This window comes from Ciconia boyciana, chromosome 5, assembly GCF_034638445.1.
Source record: "Ciconia boyciana chromosome 5, ASM3463844v1, whole genome shotgun sequence".
Taxonomy (NCBI): domain Eukaryota; kingdom Metazoa; phylum Chordata; class Aves; order Ciconiiformes; family Ciconiidae; genus Ciconia; species Ciconia boyciana.
In genome coordinates, this window is record NC_132938.1 from 34,319,529 (window position 1) to 34,334,980 (window position 15,452).

General features: G+C 38.6%; 1 protein-coding gene across 2 annotated transcripts in view; it reads right to left on the reverse strand.

Moving 5' to 3' along the window:
- The window catches only part of MTUS1 (microtubule associated scaffold protein 1), a 127,829-nt gene that overhangs the window by 68,672 nt on the left and 43,705 nt on the right, over positions 1 to 15,452 (reverse strand). Inside the window, exons 4-5 of one of the 2 annotated variants that reach the window (XM_072862216.1) lie at positions 6,757 to 6,939; positions 2,071 to 2,205 (exon numbers count right to left, since the gene is read on the reverse strand). In XM_072862216.1, coding sequence (XP_072718317.1) covers positions 2,071 to 2,205; positions 6,757 to 6,939 — 318 coding nt within the window. The remainder of the gene's footprint in view (positions 1 to 2,070; positions 2,206 to 6,756; positions 6,940 to 15,452) is intronic. The other variant, XM_072862217.1, reaches the window with a different exon arrangement.

The following is a 15,452-nucleotide window of genomic DNA, read 5'->3' on the forward strand; positions in this document are numbered from 1 at the left end:
TAGAAGCTTAGATTAGGTTTAAGACTAGAACTATGTCAGCAATTAAAGACATGTCTAACTTTACATATTTACAGGTAAGTACAAGATGCACAAATCTACTCAAACATAGAAAGAGACTCCTTCTAGAAAATTTAAGCTATATTTAAACTTAACTTTGCTTTACCAGAATTCACATTGGAAGAAATAAAAAGATAATTTTAATAAAGCTTATAACCAGAAAAAAATGTTAGTAAAAATTTCACTTTAGCACTAAGATCGAATTACTTAAGTCTCAAAACAGCTGCAAATACAACCCAGCTACGGAAACACTGGCTGAAAGGGACCTCTGGAGGCCAGCTCCACTCAGAGCAGGGCCACCACCAAGATCAGTTGACCATGCTTTTGTCTAGCTAAGCCTTGCAAAGCTCCAGGAAGGGAGGCTCTACAGCCCTGCTGGGCAATGCTGCATCTCTCACTCCACAATTTGCAATCATTTCCCATTGCCACATCATCTGGTACTACTGAGAAGAGTTTGGCACCATCACCTTTGTAGCTGTCCCTTTCAAACTACTGCAGACTGTCACAATATCTCCCCCAACTCTCCTTTTTGCCTGACTACCCAAGCTCAACTCCCTCAACCTCTCCTTGTAGGTCATGTGGTCAGAATCCCTAACCATCTTCCTAAGTCTCCGGTTACCTTCCCAGTTTCAAAACAACCCTCTTGAACTCAGAAGGCCCCAAAACACAACAGAGCAGTCCAAGTAACACTGAGCCGAGGGGGGAATACCAGCTTCTTCTGGCCACACTGCTCCTGCAGGTGCTGAAGGCACACTTCTAGTGCCCAGGTCACTGAAGATGCTGAGCAATGCATAGTTATGTTGCATATGTTGGACTCCAACAGAAAGCATCAGCTTGTCAGAGAGCCATGTAATTTGTGTTTGTTTCAAAGTGATTTACAGTTTGTGGCAAATTGTTTCTTTTCATTGTTTACCATTTTAAAGCATGTCATTACACCATGACATTTGGCAGGCTTCTCTTCTATTTATTCTCAATTATGTCAGATACCAGCTTATAACTTAAGCCTAAAGCAGGAGCAAGGTACTTAATTAGGTTTATCAAATTACAATAACCAGTTCACCACAAAGACGGTCAGAAGCAAGCTGATTATAACTAGGATTTAGGAGAGAGAGAGAGCAGCGAGCTTATTTATCTGCTCTCATTATGTCTTTAATTTTGGCCAGAGAATGAGCTGTCAATTGCTGTTTGTGGCTTGAATGGAGAAGCACTATTGGCGATTGAGGGGTCCTGGCTCAAATAGGAACCAGAATAGTGTTTAATACAAAGCCAGAAAGTACATTCAAATTAATATTTCCTTTAGCACCAGATGATTAAGCACAATTGTCTTCTCTCCATTAAAAATTAGAGCAAACTTCTGCTTCCACTTCAGCCAGTAAGTTGAAGTGGAAGCAGAAGAGCTAAGCTGCAAAAGAGCTAAGCTGTTTCTGGGACTCTTCCCTTGGAAAGATGGAACGATATCATTCCTCTACAAAAGAAGATACTTCATCTAATAATACCTTATTCAAAAAAATATCCCCACATCCCCCAAGGTCCTTCCGTCCTGAAAGGGGTGAAGATAACACAAAGTGTGCACGAGGACAAGGACAACCATACACTCAGGATAAATTCAGAGTAGGTCTACCCTGCAGAACACCAGCAGCCACAGAGTCCGTACCTGAGCTTCGTGACAGAAAAGAACTCTTATTAAAACAATGTAAACCCCATGCAATGACACCTACCACGTAGCAAAGTGCATTTAGTCCCTGTGCCATGCAAGACTTAGCCATACCACAGTGCAGACCTCCTCCTCGTTTACCTGAGATACCCCAGTCAATTACGACAACGCAAAGGACATTTTAGCCCTCCTATGAAATCTTACAAAACTTGAAGTACCACTGATGTGATTTTACTTCCTCATACTATTTTGAGACCACTGTCTAAAACACTGTTTCAGGAGGCAGCCACCTGCAGAAGGTAAGGTACCGTAACAGTAGGAACAGTAGTTTCACTCTATCTACAAACAGACCCATATACCTTTTGGAGTTGACTTCAACGAGTGTAATCTAGGTCTTGGTACTGCTTTCAAAGACACAGATCCTGAAGAACCATTCCGGCAGGCTGGTTTTGAAGACCACTCTCCATTCTTGATGATGACTGTGGCACTTGCAGCTGCAACACAGAACAACAAAGAATTTGCTCTAGGCAGTATCTAGTTTGGGGAAAATCCTAAAACAAGCCTGTTTTACCCAAGGCTAAAGTTAGGAGAAACACAAGTTGAAATAAAAATATTATCGACCACCTCTGATATCTTCAGTACAAACAGACTGATGAACTGTAACAAATCAGTCTATGACTGTTACAAACACTTCTCAGAACTAGACATACAGCTCTTATATATATCCCCCTCTTTATGCATAGTTCAAAGTATATTGATCAAGATACATAACTAGAAGTCTGATCTTGCTGTACAAAGCAAACGCAGAACACATTTCAGTTTAAGCCAAGAAAAATCATCAGTACACAAAGACATTCTGGCCTCACAATTCACTGTTAAAAAATAATAACAATAAAAATTTTAAAAAGATTCAGACAACTTCCTCATGCAACACCTTCCCCTGTTATCTCCCATTTGAGCAGAGCGTGCCGTTTCAATGATATGGTGCACACAGCACCAGCAGACCCTGCACTCCTTCCATTCTCCTTGTGGGGCACTAAAAAACATGTGAGCCCAACTGCATTCACCAGCTACCAAACAAGTTTTAAGAAGGGTCCCTGTAATCTCTGTTCATAACAGCAACCTCCTCAGTGACAGCAGACCTCAGAAGACCACCCCCCCCCCCCAAGGGAGAGATGAACTCATACAGCAAAATACTCCCTGCAAAAAGGGACAGATAGATCCAAATTGGGAAAAGCAGGACAATAAGCAACTGCTACCTCGCATCAAAATCGTGTTTCCAACTAACAGAGCAGTTGCTACAGAAGACACTTTGTTCCACTTCAAAGGAACTTGAGAGGTTTGGGTTTAGTGTCACAATGAAAATTTATTTGAAAAAAGAAAACTGAAGTTTGGGGAAAGCATTGTTTTACTTTTCCAGAAAATATATGAAAATACTTCTGAAGTAAATATAGATTGAGTACACTTCGGTTCAGGTACTAAAAAATTATGTATACTGACACATTAAAGAGTAAGAAATTGACATTGCATTTACCAGAGACAAGCAAAAACTGAGTCACACTGGAATAGTTTGTCACACTGTTGCTTTTTTCTCTCTAGACATTTAAGGAAAAAAAAAAGGGGGGGGTGTCAGGTAATATCAGGTTTGCCTCAGATTAGTGTTTTAATGAGACTGATTTTTTTTTTTTTTAAGGTAATGTGAACTACATATCTAATATTGTTCACCGAAAGGTGGAACATACAGTCTTGAGATTATTTTAGTGACTTTAAATGCACTAGCATAAGCCATACAAGTTAACTGCTTCAGAAAGATGCTTTTTGGCCACTAATCAATACATTTTCAGCCACAGAAAGAGGGACAGAACTGCTTTCCCTTTTAGAAACATATGCAACTGAAGTCCTCCTCTTTTTTTTAAAATAAAGTTGGAGCCTCTAAAGGCACAACAGCTAAATATTTGAAAAAAATCTATACATGAGGAACAATTTCCATAACACATCAATAACAGTTATTCTGCAGGAATCTGACCCTGATCAATATCAGATGATTCAAACCAATTTGTTTTAGTAAAGCATGAGGCCTGAAGCAGTCCTTAACTTTTCCTGTAAATCACTAAATCAGGGATTTTTGCTCAGAGTTCACTGTAGGCAGTTGTTAGCTTCTTGCAAACAGCTGTGCTACTTTCTTCTAAATCAGAAGCACGCCATGGAAGTAACATTCTGGGTAAGCGAGCACACTTGTGGTGCGGGACTAGTTAGGGCACTGTTTTGTCCTGTTAGAAGCTCTGGAGTCAGCTAGCCAGGCTGTGTGCAGGGAAAAAGGCAAATTTGAAAAGTTTGGTCACTATAGGATTCAAAGGTGGTTATTCATAGAATTAGGAGTAGCTACTGCAATCTTGATGAAAGACAGACAGGTATGAAGTGATCCCACCTGAGCTAAGATCTAATGGGTTTAAAAACTCAACTCATTAAAAGAACTGTAGTAAAGTATTGACTATACAAAAAAGCAGCTCCAGGTCAGTTGCTAGGATCAGCTTTTTAATTTCTGAAACACTATTTCCTTTATATGCAATTATTCTAATGCAATTCATATTTGGATTCTTGCTTTTAACCTCAGAGTTTAAACATTTCAGTATGTTCAAATGATAGTATTATCTTCCCAATTTCAGTGCCAAGCTGAATTCTCTGCTGTTAAAAATTCAATTTTTCAATGCTGAAACTGACAGCTTGCATGCAAAATATGCTTTTATTAACAACTGCATTTCAAACTTTATGGTTTCCAAACTTCTCAAATAGTAAGTCTTTATAGAGAAAAGAATCATAAAACTCAAGTGCTCATTAGACAGAAAAACCCCTAATTTTGCCACAGGAAATTACCAATTCAAGGATATCCCATAACAAAGGGCTGAGCTGACACAGCAGGAGAAACACGCTCTTTTGTAATTTTTTTCTCCGCTAACACAAGGCGAACTCCTTAAGCAAAACAAGCCAAGCAACTTTGTCAATTTAATACTGTTGACAGGACCACAATAGTTTGTCATAAATTTCATGACATTCACAGCATAAGCCTCCCATCCTGATGTTTGTGTGTCCCACCAATCTAATAAAAACATTTTAGGTTTACAAATGCAGGGGTTTTTTTTCTGACATTATTGTACAGTAGACTAAATGAGAGAATAAAAACCAAGAACAGCACTGTACTTAATATTAGAGTACAAAGTAAATTCATTAGTTCTTTACAATTTGATTCAAAGTCATAAAAACTTCAGTTTACTAACACTGAATTATATGTAACCTAAACTCATTATACTCACAAGACCTGACCATCAGATATAAATAACTCTCCTCAAGTGTAGGAAATTAACTACAGAAAAAAAACAATCTCACAGAAAATCAGCAAGTCAAAACATTGCATACATTTACCAACCTCCACAAAACAAAATACATGCTTTAAAGAAAGAAATAAAAAGGAATACAACCTACTTCTTTTCCCAGTAAACGTGGCTAACAAAGGAATAATACAAAAGCTGTAAGATCCCACTACCAGCAATGTCAGTAAGGTGATATCGTAGTGGCTTCCTGAGTCAGTCGGTGGTGTTAGTGTAGAATTGATGAAAATAATAGGAGAAAAATTAGTTTCTGTGCAACTGCGGAGTCCTCCTGGTATAGTCATTTAAAAAGGATCAAAGCAAGCTTAAAGCCAAAGAGACTGCAGCCATGTCCAACCTCTCATAGTGCTCTTGCTTGCTCTTCGTGAATCAGAGTGGAAAAAATTGTAAGCTTGAATGCAGTGGACAAAACAGATTAAACCAAGTAGCAAATCAGGCTAAATAAGGAGTCATCTGTTTGGCTACTTAATCTGAATACACTTCTTTGTTATGAAGCGATGACCCTTTCTATTGTTACATGAGGGAGTAAAAATGAAGAGAGAACAAAGCTGCTTAGGAATTCCAGATACAGTCCTAAACCTGAACAGCAAAAGTCAACATGGCTGTCACAGTAACCGAACCGACCTGACAACACAGGAATATGCACTGCATATTTTATTACACATACTCTTATTCCTTTGAGGAATATACTAGGTCTTAGCTTTTTAATGAAGGCACTACGGGCGGAAAAAAAAAAAAAAACAAGAGAAAATTTAGTTACATATGTATGTATGCATATGCGCATACATAAACTATAGAAGTTAAGTCACAGTCCTCTTTCAGGCCATTGAAGACAGATTTAAATGACATCTGGCACAAAGGAAAGGCCTTTGCCCAGTCACCAAGACATAACAGATGATGTGATAGTAACAGAATATTTGAATGTACTCATTTGAATACGTATAGCTGGGAATACTGATGTGTCTGACAGTCAGTTGTGTGTTATTTCCTTCATATTTTTGCCCCTAGAACTCCTACAACTGCTGGTACAGACCCTTTGTAGAGCTTCAAATCAAAGCTAGTTCTGTTATTTTTCTCCCTAGTTTTAATCAGGACAGATTTGCTTCAGGTCATACACCAGTGCTTACAGTTACCTTATAAATTACAGAAGTCTACCCATGCAAAGTTTTACCTTCTAAAAGCAGTTTCACTTGCCTGCTTTTGATCTCATCTACGCATTTTGTCTTAAAACTCTGAAAGCAGATATAATCTAGTTCAAAACCAGCATTTAGCATCAAAAACGTGTTATGTGCTGCTCCAAATATTATGACAGGTAATCCATTCACACTGTTCAGACTTATTTCTTATTACACTATATGTAAAAACAAGGAAACTTTTGCTTAAGACCTGATGGTTTTGTAATGTTTCAGGACAGAAGAGGAGCTGTACTGAAATCTCTACTCAAACCAAAATCCAAGGCTCAAAGTTCCTTCAGGTGGAAACTCTCAAGAAGGAAAGTTGTAAGTTAAGAGGCAAAAAGAGTAAGACCTAGAACTAATAATTAGTACAATGAGAATTAACACAGGGCTTTGTCAGGCAGGACTCCCTTCAAGGGGATATTTTCAACAAGCGGTTGATGCTGGCTATCAGTTAAAGCCCATAACCCTGACGGATACTTACAATTACTGCTGAAAAGACTTCGCTCACTCTGAGTGCTGCTGACTGATGAGACACTAGGTGTTCTCTCAAGCACTGATCTTTTGACAGGCACCTTGGATTTGGCGAGCGGTTTACCAGAGCTAGCCCACGAGGCTGGAGAATTTTTCAGAGAGGCATGCTTCTCTCTTGGCGAAGATCCTATACCTGTCAATTGAGGAGGAAGGGGGCGGGAGAGAAAGAACAAAAGGAGTTGGAAAGAAACTTAAATAATTGCTTCTTCTACGTATATGCCTACAAGTAAAAAAGATTTATGTGTTAAAAATACATATAAACAGGCTTAATCTACCTCATATTCACATGGTAAAAAATGCCGCAAATGCAGAAAGACAGTTCCAAGGATTTAAAGAATCCCGTTTTACCTGCATATCAACCTCAGGAACAAGTCAAGAGCTTTACAGACCGGCCTTCAAGGCAGACATTGGCATGCACAAAGAGACCTTCTAGCATCCTCCTGCCTCTGTGTATTACGGTTAGCCATACTAGTGACCCCATAAAAATATAAACCTCTGGCTCAAAGACAATCCAAGAAAGATTCCTTTATTCGTTCCCACCCGCAAAACAGAGATTCCTCCCACCCATTTCACAGAGCACTCTAAAAGATCATATCCTTTCAAGGGCAAACACAGCACGAGAGTATCAGATTGTGTTGTACTCACATAATATACTGAAAACTGACTAGTTCTGCAGAACTGGTTAAACAGCACTCCCCAGAACCAAGTTCTTAATGGCCAACTAGTGTAGACACATTTTTGCATTAATCAGTGTTTTCATTTGAGCTTGTTGAATACAAATGTCCAGTAGTTACATTAATCAGAGGAAAAGTATCTATATAGGAGACAGGTGTGCCATCTTCAGATAGGAGCTTACTCTTGTACTATTAACAAAGCAACTACACTTTCTGCAAGAAAGTTTGAGTTTAGTTAAATTAAACTTTTAGTTTATTTCTGAAAAGTGTGCACTCAGATTAAAACTACAATGGCCCAAAGGAACTTATGTACACACAGACTTGTCTTTCTGGCACTGAGTTGACTCATGTCAGCTCCGACGTCAAAATCTTTATACAGTCCTCTGAATAACTATGGAAAAGAGGTTTTCATTTTTGTATAAAGGCAAAAATAGAGATATGGAAGACAGACTTACATTTTTTTAAAAAATATTTGGTAATTTATTATAACAAAAGATATTTTACAAAATACTTTAACTTCTGATGTAATTGCCATTTTCGAGTCTGACAGACATAGTTTATCTTACTTGAAAAGAAAGAACTACAGTGCTTCAGATTTGACTCAGAACAATCAAGTTTCTACTTAAAGGGAAGACCCTTCCCTTTATTGTTATCACTATAAACACATTTCAATTTTGCTTAAGCTGTGTAAGAGACAGTTGAAATATAACAAAATTAGCTAGTAATTCCACTGTATTCCACATCAGTTTTGCTGCAGGATCTCTCCTCTTACATACCAATGTCCAAGAAACCATCAATTTGCACTAAAACCAAGAAAGCATGACATTAAGGGGATTACAGTAAGATTTTGGCAAGAAAAAGTTAGGCCCAGTGTCTGCTTTTCAACGGTAGGTGGTGTGACAGCATTAGATAACTTGTCTCAAAATATCCGTATCAAGTATGCAAAAACAGGAACAGCACTAGTAAAGGGAGGTATGCCCAAGCTATTTCCCTCAGTTCAGATCAACTCAGTAACAAAAGAGAAAGCCTACATACAACATATACTAAACATGCATTAGGACATTATATAATACTGGTCACTGAATATAACACACAAGCTTCAATGAGTCATTAAGCATGCTTTATGTCAGATCTCTCTTCGGAGGTGCACTTCTACTACTTGTTTGGCATTACTATGTGGAACTGTGATTCTGTATATGGCTTTACTGTAGCCTGGTATTAAATCTCCGAGACAAAATTACCAGCCATATTTAGAAATTTTTGTAAGTTACTGCAATGGGCACTTGAATATACCCAACTCACTAAAGAGCATCCAACCTTTGTCATGCTACGAGAACACCATAAACCACAAGCTCATACTTATTGAAAAACACCTGTGAAACACAGCACTCCAGACAACATATCTGAAATAATTTGTGTTTGGTAAAAAAAAAAAAAAAAAAGAAAAAAACTTCTGTGACATCTAAACTTCATACAACAAATCTGACAGCTTCCTAAAACTTTCCACATAGTTTTCTAAAAGCTTGTTTCATTAATGGATCAACATACCAGAAAAGTAATTAATCCAAGCCAGTCATAAATTCCTTTTCCAAATAGCCTCTCAGCAAAACAAGGTACAAAAACCAAACAAACCCCACTCCACACACACAAAAAAAATTAAAAGGGCCACTCTACAAACACTGCATGTTAAGCTTGTATAACTTTAAGTTAAAGCTTTACATTTCAAAAGGCAGTCAGAGGAATAAATACAGATTATCAGCTGCATTTTATTGTTTAAAGATGAGGGTAGCATGCTTGACTACTACTGTGCTGGACTCATTCATCCAGTTCAAAAGGTATAGGAACGAAATCCTGCTTTCTTCACAGTGATTTTCTTTCAAGAGGGGTCGAGGCAAGCATGTGAAAAATGCTCGGTCTCTTCTCCTACAGCATGTTCCCTATATATGATTTGCAGCCAGTCCAGCTTCTCAGCAGTACTCTAAACCAGCTGTGAAAAACCCATTCAGCGAGCTCTAGGAAGTCCAGTTTCAGAAGCATGTCAAACAGATGACCTTTGCTCTTTTCTTAGTTCTTCTACTGCTCAGTGCTTTCCTATAAGGCTTCCATTAAAATAATTACTCAAGCACTCAAATACATTTTTTCAAAAGCCCAGCTCGAGGGAGACTTTCTTTTAATTCATGACACAAGATCATTAAGCAACTACTCTAGGTGTTACCTCAACTGACAACAATGGTTTTACGAAATATTTTTATAAGTACCATTCCCTAAAAGAGGAGCAGCACAGAATTAAATGCAAAGGTTTTGAAGACAGAAGCAGAAAGATATGGTATATAAACAAAAGTACTGGAAAGAAGCACAAAAGCAGGGTATTTAGTGATCCACTATTATAAAAACAACAAGGAACAGCGTCAAAGTAACAGGCTTTCATCAGTTATTTAATCTAGTCACTGAAGTGGAATACTAGAAATATCACATTCCTCTACAGTGAAGTAATGAGTTGGCGATTCTTTAGAAAAAAAGTCTCTATGCAACAACTACATTACTTCAAGTATGTTAAAGTGTCTCTTGTATTAGAATGGAAATAAGCAAGGAACAAAGATCATTCTTCAAGAAGCTCTGAAGCCAGATTTCATATCCTTACTGAAATAATCATCCTCTCATATGAATCCCTCATAGGTGGTTATTGTTAAGAGTAAATTGAGGCTTCCTTTAAATAGCACTGGAGCCTAAAAAATTCAAATTCAGAGAATAAACATATGCTAGTAGTGGTGAACTTGGGACTTTGTTGATACCAAGCAGATTGTAAAGTTAAATATGTATTCACCAATTCTGAGATTCAACGTCCACCGTTTCAAACCATATCAACACATTTCACATCTAGAACTGCGCACAGAGCAACTGGCATTCACGGAGCTATATGACACCTAGAAATGAATGGTTGGAATTCTTTCCCAAACAGAAACTTAGGGCAGACTAAGTGCAAAAGGAGGCTTTGGAAGGATGCTTTTTGTTGTTGCTGTTTTTGTTTAACCCTAAAGCTAACAGTAATAGTTGGTTTGGCCTTTCATTGCCTTATCTCTTGAATATGTTGATTTTTGTCTCACGCTTTTCTGATTTTTCCTGTTTAGAAATCCAGAGGGCTCTATCTTAGAAGTGCTAAACTTCTTAGATTTGAAAAAAATAATTTTAAGCATGATGAAAAAGCCCAGTCTAAGCCTACAGTACAAGGTCTTTATAAAGCAAGGGGAGTAAGCCTTCAAGAAAACATGTTATTTTTTGGCATCTGTTGAAAGGAGCAAGTAAATAACGGAAAGACAAACTGGACTTTGGTATTGTTTCCAGCAGACGGATCTTAACATAGTTGTAAGAGCTTTTATGGTTGCTACTTTAAGCACTGTAAAGCAGCAGCAATAGTACCAGATTTCTGATGGCTGCAAGCTCCCCAGGTTGCCTGATAAACCATTCAGCAATATTAGTTATACTATATTAGGCTATACATATATCAGTGTTCCTTCGAGGAATTAAGAGTGGTTACAGCACGTTCCATCATTCTACCGAAGATCCACATGTAAAATCTTTCTAGTTCACTCTCTCCCTTTTAAAGTCTCAAATTACTACCAAAATTACCAAAAAAAAGGCAGGACACAGTTATGTTATGTTGCTAGTAATGCCTCAACTGCTAAACATAAATATGGACAAAGACAGGGAACGTTAAGTTACTGCTGGGTCTTGAAATATTTACCTGAGAGAGATTTGTTTAGGGGATAACAGCTGACCAGAGAACAGTTTACATTTTAAGGCAAGACCCAATTCCCCATCTGATGCAGACTTCCACAGTATTGTTCCCATTCCCACCTACAATCCTTAGCGAAGTGCTCCTCTTCGGCACAGGTATCGAGGAACCAGCAGCAAATTAGTGCCTAAAACATAACCGGGCTGCCAGCAACCATGTGGGTAGGTATTCATGTGTTCCTCCTCTTGCAGCTGAATATTCTCAGACTAAAACTGGAAAACTGACCTTCAGTGCTATACAGCATTATATTAGCAGCTAACAAACAAACAAACCAATCTTTTCCATTCTCTCAAACACTTCCACTGTCAAAAGAGCAATTGGGATGTTTTCAATTAGGGGGAGAGGTGGATAACAACATTCATGTACGCCTGCTGTTAAATTTCACTTTTCTCCCGTTCCTATTTGGCCCAGTTATGAAATTTGGCAGACTTCCTCCCAGTTAAACCCTTCCATGATCAGAGAGACTCCTCCCTTCCCCATCTTTCCTCAGGCTCAACTCCTTGCATGTGATCCCTCCAGCACCTAGAAATGCCCTTCTCCTCCCTGGCCTCAAGTCCAAACTCACGCCTGCTCTCCCACCTCCAGTACTGCCTGCCATCATGCTGCCTGCTGGATTTCCTCAAATTTAGGTTTTTCATTTTGTAGGCTGAACTAGAGCAGCCCCGTGAGAGACCATGTCCACACAGTCACGCTGTCATCTGCCTATGACCCCAGGCAGAACCAGCCTCCTGACAGCAGGTAGCTTTACACCAGCTTCCCAGGGCAGCTGCATGGCTGCGGCAAGGCTTGCCCACTCCAGCTTTGCTAGGAGACTCTTGTAAGCTGTTTGCATCCTGACTTAAACAAACCCCAGCCACTACCTTTAACACAGCTATTGGACAGTTCTGTCTGTTTAGGAGTAGTGGGCACAAGAAGTCAAATCAACGTTCTAAAAGGAAAGCTGAGGCAAAAGAAAACCACCAACCACACCCAATTAAGCTTTTCATTATTGTCCAGCTCTTCATACCACACACCCCTTCATGTTATGCACTGAGAATTTTTTGATAGTTTGCAGCTTTTATACCCACGTTATCTATAAATACTTTAAGTTTTCTGTTGCAGGGGTTTGTGCATTCCTTGCACGAAGGAGGAACCTTACTGTAGCAAAACATAAATACGATTTTCTTCAGGAAGACAAGGATTCCCGTTTCTCTCCTCCTTTACCTCCACCCCAAGAGAATTCGGAACTAACCAGTACAGGTGAAGAGTTATTTGAAGACACACCAGCATGTCCTTGCAAGTAAATGACTAGGTACCAAGAAATTCCCCTGCAGGGAAGTGGTGCACACCTCACTCCTGAAGGAGAATATTCTTATAGATGCATCCACATTTCTAACAGCATTGATATGTGGACTGTTTGTCTCCGCAAGTATGAACACGTTTCTTGCTACGGGTATAACACATTAAAACCCTGATGTGGCTAGTCACATGTCACCTGTAAAAAGTCTGGGAACATACGTGAAAACTTAATTTCCTAAGTATGGTCACTGATGGCACCAGATACAAAGCTGACAGGATGAAATGCTCCCTTCTGGAAACCAATAGAATACTGGAAATACCATAGACTTTGGAATAAAGATCATTTAAGTTCATCTTCAAAACACTGCCATCCTCCCCCTACTGCTTCTTCCCCTACCTCCAAAAAAACTCAGAGGACCACACCTAAGGCTACCAAAGCAAAGATAAATCCATCAACTTGCTTTGAAATTGGTCATTGTAACATCTTATATTACCTCAAAGAAAAAACCTTCTGCTTTTACTCATTTCTCATGGCCCATCTGACTTATAAAACTAAATAGGAAATAATGTATTCCAAAATGGGTGTTTTTATGCTGAACCCTATGTAAGGCTTGCAAAACATGAGTAGTATCTATCCCATGGTGAGAGCTCCTTGTTAATGAATTGTTAACAAAAGAAAATAGATGTCAAAGTTAAAGCAAGTTTTTCTGTTAGTGTATGTAGCCAAAGCTAAAACCAAATTATGCTGAATTCAGATTGCATCATTTTATAGCTCCTTTCTGACTTCAAAGTGTGCATTGACCATTCTGTACCTAAATGACCAACACTTGGGGCAGAGGCTTAGAGGTCAATGCTTGGCACAAGGATATACACACTGCTCCAGACAGCTTCCCACAAGCCATTCCTGTTGAGGATGGCAAGGAAGCAAGGGCAAAGTGGAGTGGAAACATTACCATGCAAGTCCAACTCAAGCAATCAGAGGTTTCAAGAGCTAGAAGGGACGACTCGCGAGGTTCCTTAGCCCTCACAACTAATGCTGCTTCCTGAACTCTCACAAACTGATCATCTGGACAAAAGTCCTTTCAGATACATTAGGTAAGTTATTCCTTACTTTATACTGCCAAGTAAAAGACAACTGGTTATGAGAAACAGTCACTATGCAGTGGAGCTCTCTGGGTGAAGATAACCAAAGACAGATGAAAGACAAGCTTTGTGTCATACTACAGACATACCTCAAGCTCCATGGAGACTCATATATGGGTTTCCTCCTTCCCACACCTCTGAAGGTGAATACAGGAGTTTTAAGTCAACTTTTAGCAGAGGCTTTAATAACTATAATGAAGCACTACACACATATTAAAGAAAGGGAAAAGGTGACCAAGTAATCTGAACTCAAAGACAAATATTATAAGGACAAATAATGATGTTGGGTAAACTAGTGTATGAGGAACCTGCTTTTAGGAGCCATAAAAAAAGCTGGCTGTCCCACAAAAAAAAACAAAACAAAAAGCATAAAAAGAGTGGTTGAAACTGTATTTTAAGCCTTATTTATAGACTGGTGCATTTCAGATTTGTTCGTGAGGAAGTATATGGACACCCTTACAAGTAACTCTCCAGTCCAGGATTTCCCGACGGTTTCAGGCCAGAAAACCTGGAAGTTATGTTTGCCTTTTAAAAATATTTTGTTTCCCCTTGGCACCATGTCAATCCAACTGTAAAGAGTCACATGGTAGAAAGCAGGAATGATACAAACTGAAAAGTGATTTGCAGTAACCGTGTTTGGTTTAGCTCCTGGTTCAGTGTCAGAACATAGACTCAAGATTGTGGGAACCCTTACTGAAACTAAATTGTTTTGGTTCCACTTCACTAGTATTGTGAAAGGCTATACCAAAACCTCCCGAATTACCAAGTCTATATACACTCCCAGTTGTATGAAAACCCACTGAAACCATTTGGTTTCAATTTTCCATCTCAAAAGCCTTTCTTTGTGCAATAAATAGCAACGCTCAATAATGAACACAGTCTTAATCTGTACGGCCTGTTCTGGTTTTAACTTTGGAAGGTTCTCTGACTTACACATTTAAGTGTAAGATCAAGCCAAAATGCAACAGAAGGAATTTAGCAATTATGAACTAACAAGCAAATCAGTATTTCAAAGTATCACTAAACCTTTTGTAGTCTAATGCAACTTAAACACATTTCCTATATCATATGGGGAATTATTTTTCCCATGCTTCAGCTAGTTGCACAACACCAGAAGAGTCCTTCAGTATGATCAACTTTTCATAAGAAAAAGGTCTCACTTGTCCAAAGTCTTCTTCAAGGAAACACAGAATTCAGACTTTTAAGTTTCTCTCTACCCAAGCTTTCATTACTCTAGTTAAATGCTATGAAAATACTAGCAAGCGAAAGAGGGAGTACCACTGGACTAAACTCATGGAAAAGGTAAGTAAAGCACAGGGCTTTACTTGGTTATTAGTGACTTAAATCAGAGACAAAATGGTACCTGAAATGTCAAAAATAACTGTCAGATGATGAAAGGCATTTTGGTTACAAAGATATTTACATGGCTTCCATTATTTTCTGGAAGTTGTTAACAATAAGTAGAGGAGTAATATTTTTGATGCTTTCATATCCCCAAATAGTTTCAGTTACGCATAAGGATTGACAGAGCTCTCATAGCTAAGACTTCAATAACAACATGAAGTTTCATACAGTGGGAAATAATTGAGAGCAATGGTATTATTTTAAGGTGGAAGTGTAGGTGAAGTATTAGCATATCAGAAATCTTAACTTGCAGGTAAAGCTCCGTTCCTTTCCATACTTATAGGTAGGTTGTAGTCAGCACTAAGAGGGGGGAAAAAAAAGGCAGTGGTGGGCTTTTACATTTTTAGAGCTAAA